The 26,223-nt window shown below is 46.3% G+C and overlaps 1 protein-coding gene across 1 annotated transcript in view; it reads right to left on the reverse strand.

The window, feature by feature from the left end:
* The window catches only part of MYO1D (myosin ID), a 385,815-nt gene that overhangs the window by 119,648 nt on the left and 239,944 nt on the right, over nucleotides 1–26,223 (reverse strand). Inside the window, exons 20-21 of the mRNA XM_074978817.1 lie at nucleotides 12,599–12,712; nucleotides 4,292–4,446 (exon numbers count right to left, since the gene is read on the reverse strand). Coding sequence (XP_074834918.1) covers nucleotides 4,292–4,446; nucleotides 12,599–12,712 — 269 coding nt within the window. The remainder of the gene's footprint in view (nucleotides 1–4,291; nucleotides 4,447–12,598; nucleotides 12,713–26,223) is intronic.

Genomic DNA, 26,223 nt, shown 5'->3' on the forward strand with positions numbered 1-26,223 from the left:
AGTGACAGAGACATTTGAAATCCTATGGAAGGCTGAGATTGCAGACTGAGGCAAAGATGTTAAATGGTCTGAAAAAGCCCAGTAAGCAGGAGTGCTCTTGATGACATGGACTGTAGCAGGGCCTCAAAGAACTCAATCTTTCCAGCAGAATCAAGGCTTACTTTTTAGGTGTTTACAATAAACCCAGAAAGATAAGCAAGTGCAATGCACTGCTGATGTAAGAACTGCTTCTCTGAATCTGCCCCTCAGTAACAAGTTATCCAGGTACAGGAAGATGTGGGTTCCCTTTTCCTTATATATGCCAAAACTACCACCATGTACTGGTGACAACTCTTGGCGTGAAAGAGAGGTGATATAGGAGGACTATGTATTGAAAATGGCAGTCTCCCGCAACAAAGCAGACTCTTTATAGCTTGGTAACATCACCATTTGAAAATAGGCACCCTGAACGTCCAGTGGAGCAAACTAGTTGCTCTGAGAAAATGCAAGGAGTATAGGGGGACCATCTGGAACCTCATATACTTGATATATTCATTGAGGTGGTGAAGATACAGCATGGGTCTCACCCTCCCTGCCCCACTGGATTTGTACCTCCAGAAGCAACAGTAGAAGCGACACCCTTAGTGTTCTGGTGGAACTTCCTTCACTACTCCCCAAAGCCACAAAGAGCTGTCTTGCTCAAGGAGCAGTGTCTTGTTCATGGGGTCCTGAAGAGAGTCACAGAGGGAAGGTGGGGAACAAAAACTGGATAACAAGCTGATCTGACAGGGTCTGTGACCCAGCTGTCAGAACTGACTGACCCCTAAGCACTGTGAAAGCAGGTCAGCCTGTCCCCAAAGGGGCATGGAGATGAAAAGGGAAGATCAATGGCTGGAACAGTATTTTGGACCAAAGAGTCAAAATGGACACAGAGAGCACTGGGGGATGTCACATGGACTTCCTTCCTCCCATGGGATCTACCCCTCTTTTTGGAGTACTGCCATTGCTTCAGAGGAAGGAAAGTCCGACCACATGTGTGCTGTACTGCAGCTGCTACTGAGAGCCACAGAGGCCTTTCTGCACCACCAGCATGTACAACTCCAAGGAACTCGGGTGGCCACACAGTAGTACAGTGTGTCGTCCGTATTGCCCCAAAACAGGGTTTGTTGATTGAAAGTTAAGTCCTTGCTGGCTTGGTGGACATGGAGTGCAATTCCTAAGAACATAAGAATGGCCATACTGGGTCAGACCAAAGGTCCATCAAGACCAGTATCCCGTCTGCCGACAGTGGCCAATGCCAGGTGCCCCAGAGAAGGAGAACAGAAGACAATGATCAAGTGATTTATCTCCTGCCCTTGTACTGAAGGCTAGGGCACCATACTTTGCCCCTGGCTAATAGCCATTTATGGACCTAACCTGCAAAAATTTATCAAGCTCTTTTTTAAACCCTAATAGAGTCCTGGCCTTCACAGCCTCCTCCGGCAAGGAGTTCCACAGGTTGACTGTGCGCTGCGTGAAGAAAAATTTCCTTTTATTAGTTCTGAACCTACGACCCATCAATTTCATTTGGTGTCCCCTAGTTCTTGTATTATGGGAAAAGGTAAATAATTTTTCTATATTCACTTTCTCCACACCATTCATGATTTTGTATACCTCTATCATATCGCCCCTCAATCGCCTTTTTTCCAAACTGAAAAGTCCCAGTCTCTCTAGCCTCTCCCCACATGGGACCCGTTCCAAACCCCTAATCATCTTAGTCGCCCTTTTCTGTACCTTTTCTAATGCCAATATATCTTTTTTGAGGTGAGGAGACCATATCTGCATGCAGTACTCAAGATGTGGGTGTACCATAGTTTTATATAGGGGAAGTATGATATCTTTTGTCTTATTATCTATCCCTTTTTTAATAATTCCTAACATCCTATTTGCTTTACTAACTGCCGCTGCACACTGCGTGGATGTCTTCAGAGAACTATCCACTATAACTCCAAGATCCCTCTCCTGATCTGTCTGATCTTTCCTGATTTCTGCAGCCAAGAAGTCCTCCTCAGTGATATGGTAGACACCATCACCCTGGCCAACGTATCTATGCTGTTGATTGTGGACTGCAAAGACAACTTAGCCAAACAGCCTTACATCAAAAACACACAAAAAAAAACTCCTGTGAGGCCTTGGGCAGCTGATGTGCAAATTTAGATCTAGGTATCCAGTTAAAATCATATTTGGACAGCTGGGTCTGCTGGTTCACAGCTCACATTTGTAAGTGAGGAGATGTGAATCTTCCTGCCTCTAGGGCCAATTATTTTGAATCTGTCCTTCAGGGTGAACTTCCATTTGCCAGGCGCTGTTATTCACTGCACTCATGACTAGAGAATTTGGGGCTGAATGGGAATAAAACCTCTCAAATCTCTGTATGAGAATTAAACTGTGAATCTCCATGTACCTTAGCTGCCAGTGGCACCAAGCCTGATGCATCCCTGTGGGCTTCAGATGGTTTGATGAACACATCATCAATTGGGAGGGTGACTTTCCCAGATGCAGATAGCTGCATAATGTTCACTAATTTGTGAGTGTTCTATTGCAAGGACTCTGCTTGAATGCCCAGGGATGTAGTTGCACTGTGCAAAAGACCTTGGTAAAACTTACATCCTTCAGTACCAAAGAGGTGGATGAGCCCAGCAGCACTGCCTCATCTGGAGAGGAAGATAAGGCCCATAATGGAGACTAAGTTGGATCTCGGAGGAACAACAGGGAGAAGACCCACTGGTGCCTGGGCCTGTGGCTGATCTACAGACACCATTGCAGCTCTGGCCAATGATTTTGCTTCAAACGAGATGGGGAGTGGGACGCTGTGATTAAGGAGTATCCCACTGACCCCCAAGGAGGCCACAGATACGGATAGGGCACTGGTGGCCAGTAGGCGCTAGATATGGGAACTCTATCTCAAGAAAAAGTCAGGTGCCGATGTAGAGACCTGTAACAGTCCAATAGCTGTCCTGGGTGCTCGCTGCACAACAAGGGATGGGAGAATCATGCTTCAAGTAGGATGCAGAAGAGCCTCAGGATTCCTGTGACAAGGTCAGAGCAAGCGTGGGAGGAGTAAGTGATCTGGCTGGGATGTTGCCTGGATGGGGTAGGAAGCAGCGAAGCAGATGGAAGAAGTACTGTCAGTACCAAGCATGCCAGCAATGGAAGCAGTGTCAGTCCTGATGTGGGCAGAGGTAACAGAGTGACCAGTTGTACTGACAGAAGGTGATGTGGCCACAGATACTTCTGTGGCAGGTTTCAACTGCACTGGTGCCAAAGTGGTTCCCAGTACAAGATTTTCCATACTGGCCCCAGTACTTGTGAATTCAGGACCAAAAGGCAGACGATGTCTGCGGCTGCCTGGCATGCTGACAACATGGACACAGTCAGTAGTGGCAGCTCCTTTGTTGGTACCAGATGAAACAAACACTGGAGGCTGGAACTAGTGCCAATGTTACCCAGTTTCTAACCTCCCTACTCAGTACCAGGGAAGAGCCAGCAGTACTCAGGCTGAGCCACATGCCAGTGCCACTGCGTGCTGGTCCACACTTTTCTTAGGGGAGGCAGAAAGTCGCCCCAAGACCTGGAGCTGTTTCTATTAGTCTTATATGATCTTTTCCTTGGTGCAATCAACAGTTCAGAACACAAAGCAACAGCAAGAGCAATCTTCAGCTCAAAGACAGCTTCAGCACCAGATTATGCTGCATGGCCTGCTCACACAGGCATTGCTTGAGGCAAAGGTCCACAGCCATTCATGTGCTTTTCTTAAACGATCTAAAGACTGTGCAGGGCTCCTTGAGGTTTGCCTCACTACGACGGATCCCGCTACGGTGCCTGTTCTCTGTTGGGGATTGCTCCTCCTGGTGAAGGACATTTAAATCCTGGTGAAGCCAGCATCAGGGAAACACACTATTAACCCTAACTAGTAACTGTATACAATAAGAAACTAAACTGAGGTTGAGGCACACAGGTCAGCTCACAGGCCATATGAAGGAATTGAGGGGGTCAGGGTGGCACCTATGTGCTATAACACTACTAAATCAGGCAGGGGGTCACGGCTGAGAGCTCTGCCCTCTATGGGTACTGCTAAGCAAAATTTCAGGCTCTGGCAAACTGGGCATGCACAAACCTCAGTGGAATACACATCTCCACCTACCTGAATTGCTGCTCCTCTATAAACACAGCATAATTAGTCAACATTGACAAAAAGTATGTTGATCAAACAACTTTTAGGGACGTCACAGATCTGATGAGCTAGACTCTGCATTTTCACAGAAAAACTGACCTCTTGAAGTGGTTTGCCAGGACTCCAACCAGCTCTCCAATTCTGTTTTCATTAGTTGGCTGTCTGCTGAAGAGGCAGACAATGAGGTCTTTATTATCTTTTGTGTGGAAGACCACAAGCTGATCCTTTCCACTGGAGACACTCAATCCCATCAACTGCAAAGAGAAAGGACACAATAGTCTTATGGTATATACCTTAGTAACAATCCTCCACGATGAGTACAATAGACTAAATCTAATATATCTTTTCCATCTTTAATCTTTACCTTCTACTTCAGTTCACCATCTCTTCAGTTTTTAGCTCTGAAAGGATCACAGAACTAAAACTTTTCCATGAGAAAATTTAGCATGCATTGCTTTTTCAATGCTCCCCTCAAAACCCAGAAAAACTCAAGGCAAGAAGGGAAGATTGAGATGACACATTATTTTGGAAACCAGCAGTTGAAACAAAGGAGAAGAACAGACTCCCAAGACATTATTCAGTGTGTCCCAACCCTCTGTGGGATTTCCAGTGGTATTTATTATTTGTATAATTATAGCACCTAGGAGTCCTAGTCCTTGAACAGGACACCATTCTCCTAGATGGTGTGCCTCCCTCTGAGACTGGAGAAGCCTTTTACTACTAAATATCATTTGATGGATACCGTTATGCTAGGTGGCAGTAGGCCCGCAATCCTGCTTCTCCTTTCCAAAGGAAACCAGCAGCAGAATGGTGGTGTGGCTGAGAGCAATATATTTTCTTTTTCTTTTCAAGCAAACCATCAAATGTAGCCCTTTTACCATGTGGAGATAATACAATAATGAAACTTATTAAGAATCTTGGCAACTTGATACAGAACTTAAGGTGGAGACCGAGTGAAACAGCAATACTACAGGAGAATTCTTTATTATTTGAACACAGACAGTGCTCAGGGGCCCCAATCACAGATCAAGTTCCATCGTGCTAGGTGCTACACAAACAAAAAGAAGGACTTGGCCCTAAAAACTGGACTTAGAGTTCAGTGAAATGTAATTTCTCTCAGATAAGTAATTACTTTTTGTGTAGCATCGTGTGCATGCACAGCACATGACAGGAATGCCTTAAACCTTGTCTCGATCAGTTGATATCATGATAGAAAGAGGACAGCACTGAAAAGGAAGCAGACCTTAGTGGTGGGGATAACGATGCACTGGAGAGTATTCATGTGAGTTTATATAACAGCGCACAACCAAATTCCTGTAGGTAACCAAGATGAAACATCTCCAAGATATAAGGAAACCCAAAAGGATCCCTGGACTGGGGGCATGGAGCGGGAGGAGGACAGGGACACGACAACTCCACAACAGGCTGCAGCAGACATTCTTCTGTGGAAATTTTGCTTCTGCAAGCCTCATAAGGACTGCAGAGCTCCTCTCCACACAAGTGCATGGCCCTTCCTCTAAAAATGAGGGGGAAGAGCCTGATGAGCATAATGCCGAGGGAACCCGAAGGTCCCAAAGCCTTCCTTCTCGAAAGCACTTCCTTCCATGAACGCTCATCTCCTGTGATCAAACACTCATGATGTTCAGTCAGGCTACTTTGTACCCCCACAAGCCAGCCTAATATTCAGAGCTGGCGAGGATGCATCAAGCTTTAGCATTTCTCATCACTTTCTTTCAAAATGGTATTTCCAAGGCCAGGTCTACACGATGTTGAAAACTTGTTTTAAGATACGCAACTCCAGCCACAACAATTGTGTAGCTGGAATCGACATATCACAGACCGATTCTTCTGTCTATCTCCACAGCAGGAGGTTGACGGGAGAAACTCTCCCGTCAACCTCCCTTACTCCTTGAAACAGTGAGGAGTACCAGGCCTAACGGCGAAGCCCTAATGGTTAGATTTTGTGCTTCCACACTTGGCGTGCTAAATTGAATCCCACAAGATCCACTGCGATCAAGTCAACCTTCCAATAAGCACAGACGTACCCTGTGAATCCTCCCACAAGACCATCAAAGCGTTACCACTACAGTGGTGCCACCACCAAACGTACGTATATGCAACAAATTCCATAATAGTGCCAGCAAATAATGAAGGTAATTCTGGCACAAAAGAGCCTAAAACTATTCTCGCTATTCAGAGGTGACCATGCTGTACTGATCTGAGAGCAGCTTACTGCTTCTAGACTAAGGTGTCAGACAAACTATACAGACATATTTTAATATTTCCAAGCCCAACAGCGATCTCCTGCATGCAATAGGATTTTACTCTCCTTTACCCACAACACTTAAAAAAAGATTAGAGAAAATTTCTAAACAAGTTACACTTCATGTGGAAATTGTCAGTTACATGAGTATACAATGTCCCTTAAAATTAATGGGCGTGTTTAAATATCATGCGAATGCTCACAACAGATCCCCATGGATTAGTGATATCCAGGCTTTAAACATGCATTTAATTGCGGAAAAAAGAACGGAAATCAATGAATTTTAAAAGCCTGTTTAAAAATTATTAACAGCTGCATTAGGAGGCCAACAGCCCTTTAACAAAGAATTCTTTTGGGTTTTTTTTTTTTTTTTATTCCAGGCTTAAGAAATTAAAAGCAAATCTTGAACATAGCCCATAAAAGGACAGAACTGTCTCATTAGGCACAAGGGATGGCAATCATTCAGTTTTCCAGGATGTCAGCTGTGAAGATCAGAAAGGCTCAACACACTGATCGTATGGCCTTTTAAAAAATCATAAATATATGTACAAGCCATGAAAGGCAGCCAAACCAATTGCTTTGCCAGTCACCTTTAAATTGCCCTCAGACATCTTGAAAAATCAGTCCCTCCCCCCAATATGAGAAACTAAAATGAAATGCTGATTTAAAACTATTACCAGCACACTTGGTTTACATCAGAATCTCAGAACAGAAACACTTTAATCCAGATAAGGCTGTAAAAAATACGTCACTAAAACAAAAATGCTTAATTCCTTTAAATTTTTACATTTTTCAGAGAGCTTTATTTTTTTCTCCCTAGATTTTATCAAAATATTCATGACATTTATGCGTATAATAAGTTTCCAGAGTAATTTATGCCAGATTCCTCTATGTCTAGCATATTCAAACAAATATGGTTTATAATTCCATACACAAAATCAAAGACTCCGTTTTAAAAGGACAAGAAAACAATACAAATTTCAGGATCTGAATTGTATTAATCAGTCAGATAATAAGGAACAGTCTTTGTTATCACATATGTGCAATAAGCAGTTAAAGGAGATGGGAAATTACAGGACAGCTTCTTGAGCTAAAAACAAGTTTCCGGGTAGCACCAGACATCAGCTGACTGTCTCCAATGAGATTTCCATGGAAACACTGTCCCTGGGGGTGTTGCCAAGTTGATAGGGTACATTAGAAATGTTGATAGTGACTATTGCTGGCAGGCAGATGAATTTCAGCTAGGTTCACCCTTGTCTACATTAAAAGGGCAATCCATCTTCCAGATGTTCATGTATCTTTCCAGCAAGGAACATCTAATACAGCATGCACAGAAGCTGGTGGTAATTATTATCCATTTACTTCTTTAAAATATCCACATCAATGCAAAAAACTGTGTTTTTTCATCAGAGAAAAACATCTATATCACCATTATTGACTTATAACACCTCCCCCATCAAAATATACCCCAGTATAAAAACAACCTATGATGGAAGAGACCACAATTGCTAAAAAATGAAAATTAGACTAGGCAGTTCAAATAGTCAGGGACAAACTGCAAACATTCAGCTCACTAGATAAGGTACAAAACAAATAGGAAGAAATGATGGGTGCACTTGAGCAAAAATCACAGGCATGGATTTAATGCAGGGAGCTTCGGCAGCCAAAACGCTTCATATATTGTGTTTAAATCATCTAAACCCTGTGTACTCTTCTCACTGCTATTCCTGCTTCAATAGTGACCAGTCATTAGGACCAGGATTCAGGTACAATGCCTCAGCACTACGATGCAATTTCTTTGTTCTTTTCTGAATATTCCCAAGGGTCACTTTCTGTATGTGTATATATATATATATATATATATATATATATATATATATATATATATATATGAAGAGGGGCCCAGCACTGCAAAGCTGTGTTTGAAGACATGTCCATATATAGCATTTTCAATACAGAACAGTAACATCCTGAGGTCTATGGTTCATGGAACATTTTCCTTTTGCCTCATTCCCCCTCTTACAAAATATCCCGAGGTCTCCTCACAGTTGTTTAGATCAAGGAGATTGTTCAATGCACAAGTCCTCCCCAGTGGCAGACCACTAAAAGGGAGAGTGGCAGATTTACTAGAAAATCTGGTTTCTAAGTATTGAATTTCTAAGCATTCAGAAGTGTGCAATACCAAGCGTCACAGAAACATTAACTGCTTCAATGCTGGATAAGCTATAAACTAAGCATAGCCAGTGCCCTTAGCTAGCAGTACCAGGAAGTCCTCAGTCCATTCATGTGAGTTCATGCTTTATTCTAAACACACGTGCTATACGAAGGACTGCAAGAACAAGCTATTTCCACCATACATGCATTTTCCAAACTACCTGTATATCTGACTTATTCACAACCTTCAGTTTTTAAAACCTGAAGACATTTTTGAGCAAGCTACCTGTCAGCATCAAGGTGTAGAACTTTGTTATAGAATAATATGGTCTCCCATTGTTAGATGAATGTAGAGACAAAGTTCTGCCTTTAACATTCATCTTCCACAAAGGTTTGGCATCAAACAGTTATTTCAAAAGCAGGATGACTGTCATCTGATAAATTGGGACTTATTCAGTCACCAATGTAGCAAGTTACATGTACTGATGTAACCATTTTATTTGTGAAAATGGGATAGTAATCTCTCAGTTGCTCACTAAACTATCAACCAGAAACCAGATTTTCACTAATCTATGGATCAGACTCATTTTGATTCCTTCAAACATTTTGCTTCTAAAGTACAGTTTGCTTTTTAGATGCCCTGTATAATTTAATAAGTTGGTTTGGGTTGGCTGGAGTCAGCCATCCAGCAGTCAAACATGATGACAAATTCATTTTGTACCATTAGGAAATGTGACTGGAACATGACATTAGCCCAGGAAAACATCCCACAGCTGCTACATAACAGACACAAGGCCTGTTTTCAAATTAGGAGGCAGTGATGCCATGAGAATGCTCTATCACAAAAGCTGTTCTCATCAGAACAAGTGGCTAGCTTGGGCAAATTTAAATCCATTAGGCAGTGAGCCACATTAGGAGGTGTGTTTGAGTCAGTGGTGCACATTTGAGTTGGCTGACAGGAAATGCAAGCAGCAGGGCTGGATGAGGTGAAAAGGGCCAAAGTTAAGGATGGGGGAGGGAGCTACTAACTACGGCTACACATTTGCAGTCACATTTTCACTCATTCCTAACTCTCCATTTTCACTGTCATTTACAATAAAAGAGTACTTACATTTACTGAAGTCACACCTGTACATCCAATGGGATTCTGTACAGCTGTGACATTCCCCAACCAGACCTAGTAATTCATATAACTACATCAGCTTTACCTCTGGCTGTGAATACTGAATAACAGCAAGTCAGCTGAAAGGGACACAAACAAAAGGCACGCTCTTTCCACTGCTTCTCTACCAGTGAAATCTCCCGGTTTGTCAAAGTGAGCTAATCTCTGCTAGCCTGAGGACCACAGATACTCCCATCCAACTCAAAATTTGGCTTTGTTAGCAATGTAATATACATTCTGTCAAAAAACATTAAAACTTAAAGGGTCAGAGAAATGCACAAAGACACAGAAATTCTGAATTAGAGCTGCTGTGACTTTCTAACCTTATTTTAGGGGACCGTAGCCCTGCAGTGCATGGTACACCCACGAAAAAAAAATCTGAAGAAGAAAACAAGATGAGAAATTTGATTTCTGGCATTCATATTGTCACAGAATCACAGAAGATTAGAGTTGGAAGAGACCTCAGGAAGTCATTGAATTCAACCCGCCGCTCAAAGAAGGACGACACCTAACCAAATCATCCCAGCCAGGGCTTTGTCGAACTGGGATTAAAAATCTCTAGGAATGGAGATTCCACCACCTACCTGGGTGACCCATTCCAGAACATCACCAACCTCGTAGTGAAAACATTTTTTCTAATATCCAACTTAGGCCTCCCCCATTGCAACTTGGGACCATTGCTCCTTGTTTTGTCATTTGCCACCACTAAGAAAAGCCTTTCCCCATCCACTTCAGAACCCTCTTCATGTAGCTGAAGGCCAATATCAAATCCCCATGTACTCCTCTCTTCTGAAGACTAAATTAACCTCAATCCCTCAATCTCTCTTAAGTCATGTGCTCCAGACCCCTTATCTTTTTTGCTGTCCTCTGCTGGACTCCCTTCAATGCATTCACATGCCTTCTGTAAAGGGGGTGGGGGGCAGAATTGGATGCAATACTCCAGATGTGGCCTCCTCAGTACTGACTAAAGGGGAATAATCATTTCCTTAGATCTGCTGGCAATGCACCCTAATATACCATTAGCCTTCTTGGCTACCAGGACACAATGTTCACTTACATCCACTATAATCCTCAGGTCCTTTTCTGTAGAACTACTACTTAGCCAATCTGTCCGCAGCATCCAGGCCTGTAGCAGTGCTTGGGATTCTTCCTTCTCAAGTACAGGATGCTGCACTTTGTCCTTGCTGAACACCATCAAATCTGCTTCGCCCCAATCCTCCCATTTGTCTAGGTTTTTCTGGACCCTATCCCTGCCCTCCAGCGTATCTCCTCTCCCTACAGTTTAATGTCACCTGCAAACTTGGGTGCAATCCTTCCCATTAACCAGATAATTAGTGAAGATGTTGAACAAACCTAGCTTGAAGACTGACCCTTGGGGCACTCCACATGATACTGGCTGCCAACTTGACATCAAGTCGTTGAACCTGGCAAACTAGCCACCTTTCTATCCACCTTAATACAATCAATTTATCCAAGCCATGCTACTTTCACTTGCTAACACGAACAGTGGGGGAGACTGACTTTAGCAACACTTTTGATAAAAAAATATCATGTCCACCACCTTCCCCACATCCACACAGCTAGTTATCTCATCAGGGAAGGCAAATTAAGTTGGCCAGGTATGATTTGCCCTTAGTGAATCCATGTCGACTGTACCTATCTGATCACTTCCTCTCCTCAAAAGGGATTCCTTGAGGACCCACTCCATGATTTTTTCAGGGCCCATGGACAGGATGACCAATCTGTAATTCCCCAGTCTCCTCCTTTCCTTTTTTGAAGACAGGTGATACATTTGCCTCTCGCTAATTGTTCGGAACCTCCACCATTTGCCATAAGCGTTCAAAGATAACGGCCAATGGCTCTGCAGTCTTTTCAGCCAACTCTCTCGGCAACCTCAGGTGCATAAGATTTGGCCCCTTGGACTTTGTGCATGTTGAGGTTTTCCAAATAATCTTTTAACTTGTTCTTTCACTACTGAGTGCGGCTCACCTCTTCTGCATACTGTGCTACCCAGTACAGCAGTCTGGGAACTGACTTTGTTTGTGAAGACCAAGGAAAAAAAGTATCCAGTACTTCAGCTTTTTTAACACTACCTGTGACTAGGCTGCCTTCCCCAATCACTCAGGGTCCCGCACTGTCCCTGACTTTCTTTTTCTTGCTAATATACCTGTACAATTGCATTTTGGCTTCCTGGTTACACACCTGCACGCTCAAGCCCTACGTTTATATTCGTCCCAAGTCATCTGTCCAAGTTACCACTTCCTGTTAGCTTCTTTTTTGAGTTTAAGCTCACCAAAGATTTCTCTGTCTAGCTAACCCACGTTTGCTACTCTTTCTTCACACTGGAAAGGTTTATTCCTGCACCTCAATAAGGCTACTTTAAAACAGGTCCAAAAGTCCTGGACTACTTTCTCCCTCATATTAGCCTCCCAGGGCATCCTGAATGTCAGTTCCTTGAGGGAGTCCAAGTCTGCTTTTCTGAAGTCCAGGGTGTGTATTCTGCTGCTCTCCTGTCTTCCTTTGGTCAGCATCCTGACCACAACCATATCATAGACACTGCTGTCCAGGTTGCCACCTACCTGTACTTCTTCCATTACCAAATGTACCAATATTATGTACTAGAATTAAAAAGAACATTGTTGAGCAGTCTCAAAGGTACTTAGCATTTAAATAGTGAAATATATGAATCATGCAAAGGTAGGTGCCATCAATTTTACAGGAAGGGAAACTGAGTAAAATAAGTGCCTTGCTCAAGATCAGAGGAAGTGTGTGTATTCAGTGTGAGATTAAAAATCTGAAATAATTGTATTCCAGTCCTCATACTTACATTGTAAAGTGGGATGGTCTTCATCACCTTGTACTGCTTCGTAGGGTCCATTTTATAAAGGTGTCGATCCGTGATAAAAATTGCTCGGTCTGCCACTTTATTGAAGCGATTTACCTGAAAAAAAGGCAAATCCCCACTGATGTTAAGTCAGAGAAACTGTTTCATGTTGCATAAAAGGATAAAAATGCGTGGTGTCAAGTCCGTACATCTGGAAGTGCACTTAACAGAAACAATAGGGAATATAACTATGTGATCTGACACACACACCACTTTGAACTGGAAGGGACCTTGGGAGGTCATCAAGTCCAGTCCCCTGCCCTCCTGACAGGGCCAAGCACCATCCCCCTTATTTTTTTATTTGCTCCAGATCCCTAAATAGCCCTCTCAAGGACTGAACTCACAATCCTGGGTTTAGCAAGCCAATGCTCAAACCACTGAGCTGTCTGAAGAGGTTTAATATTTGCTTCATAATTTCTATATGCCAACCCTGAGATGGGGTGCTATAACACAAACATGTGACCAGCATGACCAGCTGGGAGCTGCTAACAGGGAAGTTAGCCTGGGAGAGAAGGTGACCCCACTGAATCAGGTGAGAGCTACTGGGTGTGTTTGTTTCCTGGGCTGTTTGGTTGTTTGACTTTGAGTTTCAATTACTGATTGAGCTCAATTACTGTGGCAGTTAGTGTGTGTGAGTGAGCCTGTGACTCACCAGGGGTAGAAGGGACCAAAGGAGAGAAGGCTTCAAAAGCCAGAGGCGAAGGGACCAGAGGGAGCATGGCCAGCTGGGAGCTGCAAACAGGGGCATTTGCCTGGAAGTTCACCCTGTGAGGCGCCCATCTTATTTTTTGGTCTCTCTTTATATAGTTTTATTTCTCTTCTGCCCTTCAAGGTAATTCTAATATCATTGCAGGGACTTCTCTGAAGAAAGGGAAAAATGGATAGTGACAAGGCTACTGACAAGTCAGCTGCTGTGACCTGAACAGCATGTGCTGTGTTTGCCTTTCTCCTGGAAGAGGGAAGGGATTTTGTATGTTGCAAGTGCAACCTAGCCGCCATCTTGAAAGAAAAGGTTAGAGGACTTGAGGCGCAAATATCAACCCGCCAGTCCTTCAGAGAAAGGCTGCGTCTACACTACGAGAAAATCGATTTTACGTCAATCAGCCCCATTTTCCCAAGTGTCTCTCCTCACTGTAAGTTGCATTAGCTCAATTTATCGACATATCAAAATCCTAAAATTGTAATAACCTGACAGGTGTACTGTGCAGTTCAAATTTAAAATGCCAAATGAAGGGTAGCGAGGATGCAGCATGTCTTTAAATCAAATTCATTAGCCTCCACAGATGACCTGTATGTGCCACACAATGCACCACAGTTCTCCACTCTGGCCTCTTACATCTCCACTGCTCTCAAGTGCAGAGGAATCAGGCAACAGGAAGACTGTTACAATTTGGCACCTGCAAGCCTGTGGCCGTATGGTCATGAGAGGATGAAAAGTCTTTTTCTTTGCTAGTAGTGCAGCTGTAGGGTCTGTGGTCCTGTGTATACCCCTGCTAGCAGCCTTTTCTTCTGCACTGCCTGGCGCCAGGCACTGGACCCCCATACCATGGGTCAGCTAGGCTGTGGGTAGTGGTCGTGCTTGTCTGGTAGTACGAGAAACTTCTTTTCAGCTGCTTACATGTTGTCCTGATCCTGAGATACCTTCCCTTCCCTCCCCCCAGAGGCACCACACAATCTGGAACATTCCTGTGCCCAGCCACATCACATGGCTTGACCCCAAACCAATAAAAGGACGTGCTGCGCAAGGTGCCAGGCAGGTTGCGCGCAGTGAGGGTCACGATATTCAGGGGCTGGCAGCATCTGAGGATCTTTTACCCACCCAGGGAATGCCTCCCTCGGAGGTCACGATTTTCAGGGGCTGGCTTTAGCTGGGGGTCTTTTAGCTGCCCCAAGCCATGCATGTTTCAATGAAGACCACATATTAGCTATACAATTACCAGATTTGTCAAAGTAAGCTTTCCTTTCCAGGTCCAAACCTGGATGTAGTCTGGGGTCTTCTAGCCTGGTGAATCATTTGAGTTTCAGTGGAGCAACCATGTCTACTTAAGTATAAGGGTCTTTTCTGCAGAGGCCCTACATCCAGATTCAAGTTCCTGAAAGGCCCTCCGTGGGCAGTCACAAGCATACTGTCTTTTAGCTGTCCTGGGCCATTACTGATGATTCATTTGAGTTTCAGGGTCACACCCATGTCTCCTTAGAGTCCTCTTTCCCAGGAGGTATAAATCAATATCCAAGTCCAAAGAAAGCCTAGGCATGCTGTTTCAGTATAGCACCCATGTCTACTAAAACATACTTAACATGGCAGGGGAAAGAGGCGAATGAAATGTGGGAAGATGGTGTGATATACCCACATCTACTTGTGGGGCCAGAATGCAACAGGGCTCAGGGAACTGTGGGATAGGTTCCCACACTACACTGCTGCAGCACTCAATTTAAGCTACTTGTGTGTGGCTGCAGTAGGTCAATTTTATGGAGAGCATGTGGGAAGGTGAAGATGCTCTAAATTGAACAGATAAAACACAGCGTTAAGAAATCAATTTTAATAAAAATCAATTTTATCTCATAGTGTAGATGCAGCCACAGTGAAGACTTCCTTAATAGGAGGCAGCATTTAGTACTGCAGGCTGTGCAACCAGTGAGGACAGTACAAACCAAGGAAGAAAACTGTAAGCATGTAACCTCCAGGAGAAAAAAGCCAATTCAGGTATCTCCAATTCCAGTGGAGATAAGCAACCACTTTCAGGTTCTGTGCACAGGTGATACTGTGGAGAATGTTGTTACAGAGAGCTCTCAGGGAAGGAATCAGAAAAAGACCCCACTGACTGGAAGGCATGGGATGAGTAGTCCAAGGGATTGCAGTTCTACGACCACCTCCCCCAAGAGAAGAAGATTGGTGGTGTTAGGGGAATCTGTCCTCAGAGGGATGGAATCATCCATCTGCCATCCAGACCTGGAATCTCGGGAAGTTTGCTGTTTATCAGGAGCTAGAATCCAGGATGTGACAGAGATACTTACAAAAATTATCAAACCTGCAGATTATTACCCCCTCCTATCTCTCCATGTAGGAACTAAGGACACAGCAAAAGATGACCTTGAGCAGATCACAGAAGATTATGTAACTCTGGGAAGGAACCTCAAGGAACAGGGAGCACAAGCGGTGTTCTTGTCCATCAGCCCTGTTGAAGAAAGGGATCCAAGTAGAGATCATCTAATCGTGGAAGTAAATGTGTGGTTGCACAGGTGGTGTTGGAAAGAGGGATTTGGTTTCTTCAATCATGGGATTCTGTTTCAGGAACAAGGATTGATAGGAAGAGATGGGATCCACCTAACAATGAGAGGAAAGAGCATCTTTGCAGGCAGGCTTGCAAACCTAGTGAGGAGAGCTTTAAACTAGGTTTGTCGGGGGACAGTGACACAAGCCCTGAAGTAAGTGGGGAAGGAAGAAGGTACAACCAAGGAGGAACCCCCATTCGAAGGGAAAAAGTAGCCCAATGAGATAATTATCTAAGGTGTTTGTACACATATGCAAGAAGCCTGGGAAACAAACAGGGAGACTTAGAGGCGCTGGCACAGTCAAAGTATGAAGTGCTTGGAATAATGGCAACTTGGTGGGATGACTTGCATCACTGGGACACTGTCATGGAAGGGTGTAAAACTGTTCAGGAAGGACAGGCAGGGGAGAAAAGGAGGAGAAGTTGCAATTTATGTGAGGGAGCAGTATGATTGCCCAGAGCTCCACTATATGGAGGGAGAAAAGCCAGTTGAGAGCCTTCGGCTTAAGCTTAGAAGCAGAAGCATTAGAGGTGATGTTGTGGTTGGTGCCTGCTACAGACCACCAGATCAGGTAGATGACGATTTCTTCAGACAACTAAGAGAACCTTCCCGATCATAGAACCTGGTTCTCATTTAAGCACCCAGACATTTGTTGGAAGACCAAACAGCAGCACGCAGACAATCCAAAAAGTTTTTGGAGAATGTTGTGGATAACTTCCTGGTACAAGTGCTGAAGGAACTGACCAGAGGCTGTGTGCAGCTTGACCTGCTGCTCACAAACAGGGAAGAATTAGTAGGAGAAATAAACGTGGGTGGCAACCTGTGCCACAGCGATCATGAGAGGGTGGATTTCAGGATTTTGACATAAGGAAGAAAGGTGAGCAGTAAAATACACACCCTTGATTTTAGTACAGCCCTTGATTTCACAAGAGCGGAGTTCAACTCCAACAGAAAACTGATTGGCAGGATCCCCAGGGAAACTAATATGAAGGGGAAAGGAGTTCAGGAGAACTGGCAGTATTTTAAAGTCTTATTGAAGGCATAGGAACAAACCATCCCGATGTGCAGTAAGAAAAGCAAATATGGTAGGCAGCCAGCTTGGCTTACAAGTGAAATCCTTGGTGAGCTTAAACTCAAAAATGATGCATATAAGAAGTAGAAACTTGGGCAGATGACTACAGAGGTGTATAAATCTATGGCTGGAGAATGCTGGGGGGTAACCAGGAAAGCAAAAGCACAATTGGTTGAGGGATTTGGGCTTGTTTAGTTTACAGAAGAGAAGACTTGGGGTGATTTAATAGCAGCCTTCAACTTCCTGAAGGGGAGCTCTAAAAAGGAGGGTGAGAAACTGTTTTCAGTGGTGTCAGATGGCAGAACAAGGAGTAATGGTCTGAAGTTGAAGAGGGAAAGTTGTAGGTTAGATATTAGGAAAAACTACTGCACCAGGAGGGGGTGAAGCATTGGAATGTGTTGCCTAGAGAGGTTGTGGATTCTCCATCCCTTGGGGTTTTTAAGTCCTGGCTGGACAAGGTCCTGGCTGTGATGACTTAGTGGGGGTTGATCCTGCTTGAAGCAGGGGGCTGGCTTAGATGACCTCTTGAGGTCCCTTCCAGGCCTATGATTCTAAGGTCCCTTCCAGCCCTCGGATTCTACGATCCTATGAACATCTTCATCCACTTTAAAGCACCAAGGGGTCTTTTTGTCTCCAAGGGTATCAGGAAGCTTTATATCACCAGCTGTCTTATGAATAATAAAGTTGGGTTCTATCTAGGGATAATGTGAAATGAGAGCCATAATATCTTCTTATAATTGACAAATGAAATACTTTAATACAATGTAGTTTTAAAAGTCTTGCTCTAATGTGGTGCTTGTACTCAGTAACAGAAAGCCAATTACAGAGATTACTGGAAATTCAGTGAAGAGTCATTGCTGAGACATCACTATCATATCACTTTTCAACCCCACTGGCTGCCAACAAAAGTCCAACTGGACCTGAAATTAACTGGATACATGTCAAGGCACCAGAGGGGCAATTCTTAGAAATTCAGAAGCAGTTAGTTCATTTTAAGTTAAAGTCATCACCATTCTAGTCTAGTAAGATACTGTCTGTATGACTGCACACTCAGAATAAAGGGCTCTTGCTGGAAGCTGATTTTAATGCATGGATATTGAAGGATGTCTTGAGGACAATGCTCAAAAGCAACTTTCTGAAGTGGAATAAAGGGAACCAATCCTTGGATTGAATGAACTCTTGTTCTTCCCAATCTAGTAGTGTCTGCACCTTGGAATATTGTCCAAGGACCCAAGCAGTCTGCCATTTTTGATGTTACTAGGAAAAAAAGGTTTAGCTTAGCTAATTCTTATGGCTTTTTAATTAGTTAACAAGGTTTAGAATCACTCATGTAAATAATAAAGCTGCTGTAAGAGAAATCTGAAGGATCCCAAAAGCCTTTTGAGATTATAACTAACTATACTCCAAAACAACTTTCCATCCTGCCCTGATTTTTCATATACACCAATAAACCCAGTAGAGGGACAACACAAAGGTAACTAGTATAGTGCAGACAATTTACTAACATCTACACTAGATCATACAGCAGCACAGTTATGCTGCTGTAACTGTAGTGTCATAGTTTAGACACTTGCTCTAGCAATGGAAGGGATTTTTCCATTGCTGTATCTCCTAGAGCAGTGTTTCCCAAACTCAAAACATTTGCTTACCCCTTGCGTAACTTCGGCCTTATCGGCATATCCCATCTCCAAGTGCTGTCCCAGAGCTTATCCCCTGACTTTTAGGAATTTATTTTCTGCCATGTACCCCTTTAAATCTTTCCATATATCACCAGTGGTACATGTACCACAATTTGGGAAACACCGCCCTAGAGAGATTATTATTTGTTTAATTATCATGAGCAACTGTTAAAGTTAAAGTCATATCAAACAATCACATCTATGGGCTTAAGCACCAATGATTATATGACTGGTCATTCTAACCTGGATGCAAGCACAAGAATAAAAACGACCAACAGAAGGAGTGGAAAAACACACAAAGGTAAATTCCGGGATTACGCCAGTCTGCGTGAGAACATGGTCAACATGCTGCTTCCATGGAGTCCTTGACAAATGGAACCTGCTGTGGAAATGTTGCTTTTTAAAAGCATTACTGTCTTCTTTGCTTCTCTTCACTAATTCCTCATTTAACTGGCTCCCTTGCAAACTGTTACACTTAGGCTGTGGCCACACTAGAAAGTGATTTCAAAATGGCTTATCCCTACCCGTTATTTCGAAATAAGTGGCATGGAAGTGACTACGCACGAAATATCTGCAACATTGAAATGACTCCCAGTGATTCCGCAATGGAGCGGCTACACTGCCACACCTTCATTTCGAAATAAAAGGGCAGGAAATGATGATGGCAGGGTCAAATGGCCGACAAGCCCTTCCTGGAGCACAGGCAAGCCAACCCCTTCAAGGGTTCCTCCCAAACACATACCCTGTGCACATGCTGAGGACCCTGGCTGCTTGCAGCATGCGACCTCCAGCACAGCACTCAGCAGAGCCTTGATTAACCACCACACCACTGCCTGCCATGGACCTGCAGCACTTCACTGACGGGGACACCTTGGACATCGTGGCCAGCCTGATGGCCATCCTGACAGCATGCCATGAGGCCGCATGCTGCCCGACACGTGGCCAACTTCCTGCAGGCTCCCCCCACGCTGCATCTGGAGCACTCCCTGTTCCAGCCCCGCCGCCGCCTCTGGCGGTATCCCACCAGTGGGGAATGGTGAGACAACATCGTCCTAGGAGAGTGGGACGATGACCAGCGGGTCCGCAACTTCCGGATGACTCGGGCCACCTTCATGGAGCTGTGCCATTGGCTGGCACCGGCACTTCACCACCAGGACATCCACATGCAGCCTGCGCTCCCCCTGGAGAAACAAGTGGCCATCGCTCTGTGGAAGCTGGCCACCCCGGACAGCAACCGCTCGGTTGGCCACCAATTCGGGGTGCGGAAGGCTACCGTCAGGGTCATCCTCCTTGAGGTTAGGCACCCGGGGCCACGCACCCATGGCAGGTTCCTGGGGAGGGAGGGTCCCAAGGTGTGGGGCCCCGGGGAGGGTTTTCCCAGGGTGCGGTCCCCATATACTACCACACACTCATGGGCGCTTGTACCCTCTACCCTACAGGTTGTCGCTGCCATCAACAGGATCCTCCTGCGCCACCTGATCCACCTTGGGGACATGGACGCTGCCATGGCCAGCTTCCAACAGCTGGGATTCCCCAACTGCATTGGTGCATTGGACAGCACGCACTTCGCCATCCGGGCCCCACCACACAGCTGGGGATGGTACATCAACCGCAAGGGCTACCACTCTATCATCCTCCAGGCCCTCGTGGATGCCCAAAGACGTTTCACTGATGTCTGTGTGGACCCGAGTGCTGCAGAACTCGTGGTTCAGCTGCAGGATGGCAGAAGGCTCCTACATCCCCCCATGGGAGCTGCCGGTGGGGGACATGACCATGCCCCCGTGCATCGTCGTGGATGCTGCCTACCCACTCCAGGCCTGACTAATCCACCCCTACACGGGACACACCAATAAGAGCCAGGACCTCTTCAATGCCCGCCTCAACCATGCCAGGAACACCATGGAGCAGGCATTCGGCCGTCTGAAGGCACGTTTCAGGTGCCTCCTGATGTGCCTGGAGGTAGGTCTGCCCAGCGTGCCCACGGTCATGGGTGCCTGCTGTGCACTGCACAACCTCACGGATAGCAAGCAGGAGCTCTTTGTAGCACACTGGGCAGCCAAGGCCATGCCACACTATGAGCAGCCATCCCCATCCGAGGCAGGACACATACACCATTAAATAAATTCAAGTGCTATATGTGGAACAGAAAGAACGTGTGACTATTTACAGGGCTGGGGAACTATTTACATGGGAGATGGGGGGTGAACTATATACATGGGGAGGTGGGGGGCCTCAATCCTCTGTCCAAGTGGCTGGTTGGGAGCCACAACGGCCCCTGGAGCCGCGACTGCCCCCGGTCCGGGGACCATGGTGGGGCTGCACTGGGGTATCTAAGGGCTCGGACTCGCTGGGGTGGGGGAGCCACAGACGGGCAGGGCTCACCTGGCCACAGCCAGCGCACCAGCTCCCGGCACTTGGCCAGGGTCATGTTGGCTGGGAGCAGAGCTGCAAGGGCCGGGGAGAGGCAGAAGGGGCACAGGGGGGCTGGGGAACAGGGAGGAGCTGAGGAAGACGGGGGCGGTGGGGAAGAGGGAGAGGCTGGGGCAGAGGGAGGTGGTGGGGAGGAGCGTACTGGGGAGGAAGGGGGGGCTGGGGCAGAGGGGGGTGCTGTGGGAAAGGCCATCCACGGAGTGGGCGGCTGGGCCAGGCAGTTGGCGAGGCCTGGGTCAGGGTGTCGAGATACCCGGCGACCCGGTCCCAGGCTGCCCACTCCATGGAGAGCCATTCCCGCAGCAAGTGGTTCTGCTCCTGCCATACAGCCGTGTGGGCTGCTGCCAGATCATCTGCCCAGCTGCAGCAGGGGCTCCTCCCACCACGGCACCCAGTCTGGGGAGGTGTTGCGCCTTCACCCTCCTCTGCTGCTGTGGGGCTCCCAGGAACATCCAGGGGGCTGTGGTGTCTGCAACATGCTGAGGCTGCGAAGACATAAGGTGAGAGGGTGGTGCCCCACCAGTCATGAGCCCGGGTACTGTGGGCCAGTGGCCTTGTCCCCACTGCCATCCCACCCTGCTTGTGGTGAGGGGCTCTGGGGCGGCCTGTCTTCTGTGGGGTCCATCAACGTGGGGCCATTAGAGTGGTTGCCCCAGCCCTCCCAGGCTTCTGACCCTCATGGCAGCCCATGGCGGCCCCACCCAGCAGCAATGACGGCCATCCCTGGGTCCCTGGCTGTGTGCCCAGGCCTGTACTGACTGCGTCAGGGACTGCCCCCTCTCCCGCATGACCAGTGCACCCCACACCTGGTCCTACCTGAGGGCTCCTCGGGGGGTTCAGGGGAGGCCCGGCTGGAGATAGCCTGGCTAGGACCCTTGGAGGGCTCAGCCATGCACAGTGGTCCCTCGCTCCCGCTGTCTCTGTCCCTGGTGCCAGCAGGTACTTCGGGGTCTGCAGTGGGGGGGGCAGGAGGCATGGAGGATACTGGCTGGGGCTCCTCTCCCTGCCCCTCCGGCTCCGCTGTGTCCAAGGTCTCTGAGTGGTGCAGCCTCCCTGGGTCCCAGCAGCTGGTGGAGCTCCCTGAAGTAGGGGCAGGTGGCTGGCGCTGCCCCGATTGCCTGGCTGAGTCCCTTGCTCGGGCATAGCCCTGCTGCAGCTCCTTCACTTTGGAGCGGATCTGGTCAGGGGTCCGGAGGGGGTGGCCCCTTGTGGCGAGGTTGCTGGCAAGGCGGGCGAAGGTGTCCGCGTTTCTCTTCTGCCCCTCCATCCTGAGCAGGATTGTCCTCCTCCCCCCAGACAGACAGCAGGTCCTGGACTTCAGCTTCTAGCCAGAGGGCCCCGCTCCTCTTTGGGGGCTGCCCAGAGCCCTGGGAGCCCGCCGCCTAGACCCCTTGGCTCCACGAGGATCCTGGAGGACTTGGCTGCTGGCCACCGGTCCAGCCACAGTGGGGTGTCACTTTCTGGGGGTGCTAAGGAGTGTTGTCTGGCCACCACGTGCTCCTATGGCTGCCAGCACACTCTCAGCTTCCTGCACAGGGTTTCTGTGTCCCTGCAGCTTCAAGGCACCGGCAGCTGACAGCCATAGAGCTCTGGCTGCTGGGGGGAGGGCCTGGCTCTGTGGAGGACTTTTCATTTCGAAATGGCAGCCAGGGAGCGGTCACACACATTTAATTTCAAAATGAACATCGAAATGAGGCATTATTCCCAACACGGGAGTGGAATAACGATTTCAAAATGAACGCCTTTTAATTTTGAAATTAATTTCGAAATGAGCAATTGCTGTGTAGCCACTCTCCTGCTCATTTCGAAATTGCCCCTCATTTCGAAAATTATTTCGAAATGAGCTGCAAGTGCGGCCACAGCCTTAGAAGAAAATATTTTTCTCCCTTACTACACGTCTAGGGGATATTTAACAATTTTCTCCTTGGAAGTAGCTATGATGGTTTGCAATTAGAAATAAAAAGGGTACACTGTGGTAAAGATAATTAATACCACTAGTAAGTAATTCACATGGTCACAACACCTGCTATGGCTTCATTTTCCAAGACTGGTATTTATTGGGACTGCAGAGGCAGAATTATACGAATAAGCAGCAAAAACTGAAGAATCATAGAATCAGAGAACACTAGGACCGGAAGGGGCCTCGAGAGGCCATCGAGTCCAGTCCCCTGCCCCGACGGCAGGACCGACCACTATCTACACCATCCCTGATAGACACCTATCTAATCTGTTCTTAAATATCTCCAGCGAGGGAGATTCCACAACCTCCCTTGGCAACTTATTCCAGTACTTGGCCACCCTGACAGTTAGGAACTTTTTCCTAATGTCCAACCTAAACTTCCCTTGCTGCAGCTTAAGTCCATTGCCTCTTGTTCTCTCCTCAGAGGCCAAGAACAAGTTTTCTCCCTCCTCCTTATGACACCCTTTAAGATATCTGAAAACAGCTATCATGTCCCCCCCTCAATCTTCTCTTTTCCAAGCTAAACAAGCCCAATTCTTTCAGCCTTTCTTCATAAGTCATGTTCTCCAGACCTTTTATCATTCTAGTTGCTCTTCTCTGGACCTTCTCTAATTTCTCCACATCTTTCTTGAATTGGGGTGCCCAGAACTGGACACAATATTCCAGCTGAGGCCTAACCAGCGCAGAGTAGAGCGGAAGAATGATTTCTCGTGTCTTGTTCACAACACACCTGCTAATGCATCCCAGAATCATGTTTGCTTTTTTTGCAACAGCATCACACTGTTGACTCATATTTAACTTGTGATCTACTAGAACCCCTAGATCCCTTTCTGCTGTACTCCTTCCTAGACAGTCTTTTCCCATTCTGTATGTGTGAAACAGATTATTCCTTCCTAAGTGCAGCACCTTACATTTATCTTTATTAAACTTCATCCTGTTTACTTCAGACCATTTCTCCAATTTATCTAGATCATTCTGAATTATGACCCTATCCTCCAAGGTAGTTGCAACCCCTCCCCAGCTTGGTATCATCTGCAAACTTAATAAGCGTACTTTCTATGCCAATATCCAAATCATTAATGAAGATATTGAACAGAACTGGTCCCAACACAGACCCCTGCGGAACCCCACTTGTTATGCTTTTCCAGCAGGATTGAGCACCATTAACAACTACTCTCTGGAAAGAAAGAAAGGAGAGTCTAATCCAAACAACAAACATTTAGGCATCCTCCCACTGATGGATTCCACTTTATCATTCAATGAGGCAAAAGTAGTGACCATCAAGACAGTTAAAACAAGTCAACTAAGAATCCATTTCACATTTCCAGCTAATAAGATTTTTTGCTAATCCACTGCACTGACTTCTTAACTTTAACATTCAATTTGCATGTAGGAAAAATTAAACGCTTTGGCTCCTTTAAATAAACAGATGCACAAAAAACTTGTCAGTAGACACATTTTATTGCCATCAGAGAAACAACGGTGTTAAAAACCATTCTATCCACCTAGCACCACTTTCAAATTGAACATTTTACTATTACTCACACAGGGATATTAACGGTTAACCAGTTAAACAGTCAGCCTCAGCCTAAACAGAGGAGATTTACCAGTGACGGTTAACCAGTGGGGGTTGGAGCAACTTCGCACATGCTGTGGGCAGAGGGCTGCTCCAGCCCTGTGGGACCCACCTCGGGCAAGGGGCACTCTATCACGGTTGCAGCAGCCCTTGTCTGCAGTGGCCTGGCCCAGGACGTACTGTGTGCAGGGGCTCTGCAGCACAGCTGGAGCAGCCCCCTGTCCATGGCAGGAGGTGAGATGGGGGGGTACTGCTCCAAGCCACCTGGGCTGGACTGCCCCCTGCCCCGCTTAATCAGTTAAATTTAATGTTTAACCAGTTAACTAATTAAAGAGGATTCCCTGTACATCCCAAAATCATAATCCCTATACAATTGAATTGTGGGTTGCTTTTACTGTGACAAGGATGTCTGCACTTTGGTTCAAGTCCAAGGCTTGTTACCTGGAGAGATAAGCCTCATATCAATCAATAATTTTCCCATTAGGAAGCAGAACTACTGCTCCACGCAAGTCACAATGGGTCAACTGCCTGAAAACAGCTGTACGCAAAAGGTTTCCCACCAACACTGCTCACCTAGTATTGGAAAAAGCTGAACCGCTCAGCCATGTCTACAATGGCAAACATTTACAAATCCTTGCTAACGTCAACTGGTGCTGAAAGTTCTCCCATCCCGGGAAAAGTGTGGAAATTCTGAAAAATTTTCACTTACTGAAAATAAAAAATGGAAAGGGGGAGGGACTGGGTCAACTGAAACATTTAAATTTTGATCTTTAATTTTTTCCAAATCCCCCCACTCTACCCAAAAAAGTTTTTGAAATGGCAAATTTAGCAAAAACTGACCCTGTTTCAATGACTTGACATTTTCTGATGAAAAGTGTCTGATCAAATAAATTCCCAACCTGTTCTATTTACAATGCTATTACAGTTGACTTGGTAGGAGCCTTAAAACAGATGGGGCAAAATTGTTTTCCATACAATTTTAAAAGCCTACATGAAACCTTGTTTGCAGAACGTCAGTCACGGTGGAGGCAGGACAAATCTGCACTCAACACAAGTCATGACAGACTCTGCAAGCCGAATTTCTCTCGCTTTCAGTGACTGTGCTGACAGCAGGTATCTCATCCAGGCCCACTGACAGGGTGTGGGGCAGGGGGACCTAAAGGAGGCAGTTGTCACTGGGTTCTTCCGAAGTGCTGCAGCCATGCTGCTCCAGCTGTGCCCTGCTGTGAGCAAGTGTGGGGGGGGACCAGCACCACAGCTGACAGCTCTTGGCCCCGCCCCTTCTGGGGGCACAGAGCTGGACCCCCCTCCCGCCTTGCTCCAAGACCTGCAGCAGCTGTGGGCGTCACTGGTCTCATCTATGTAAAAGCTCCTGTGCTGGTTCAACCTGGTGCTGTCAGTTTCTTTGGCTATGTCTAGGCTGCAGCTAGGAACATTCTTCCCAGCCATGGTAGACAGACTTATAGAATCATAGAACACTAGGACTGGAAGGGACCTCAAGAGGCCATCGAGTCCAGCCCCCTGCCCCAATGGCAGGACCAAGTACTGTCTAAACCATCTCTGATAGACGTCTATCTA

This window comes from Carettochelys insculpta, chromosome 28, assembly GCF_033958435.1.
Source record: "Carettochelys insculpta isolate YL-2023 chromosome 28, ASM3395843v1, whole genome shotgun sequence".
NCBI lineage: Eukaryota > Metazoa > Chordata > Testudines > Carettochelyidae > Carettochelys > Carettochelys insculpta.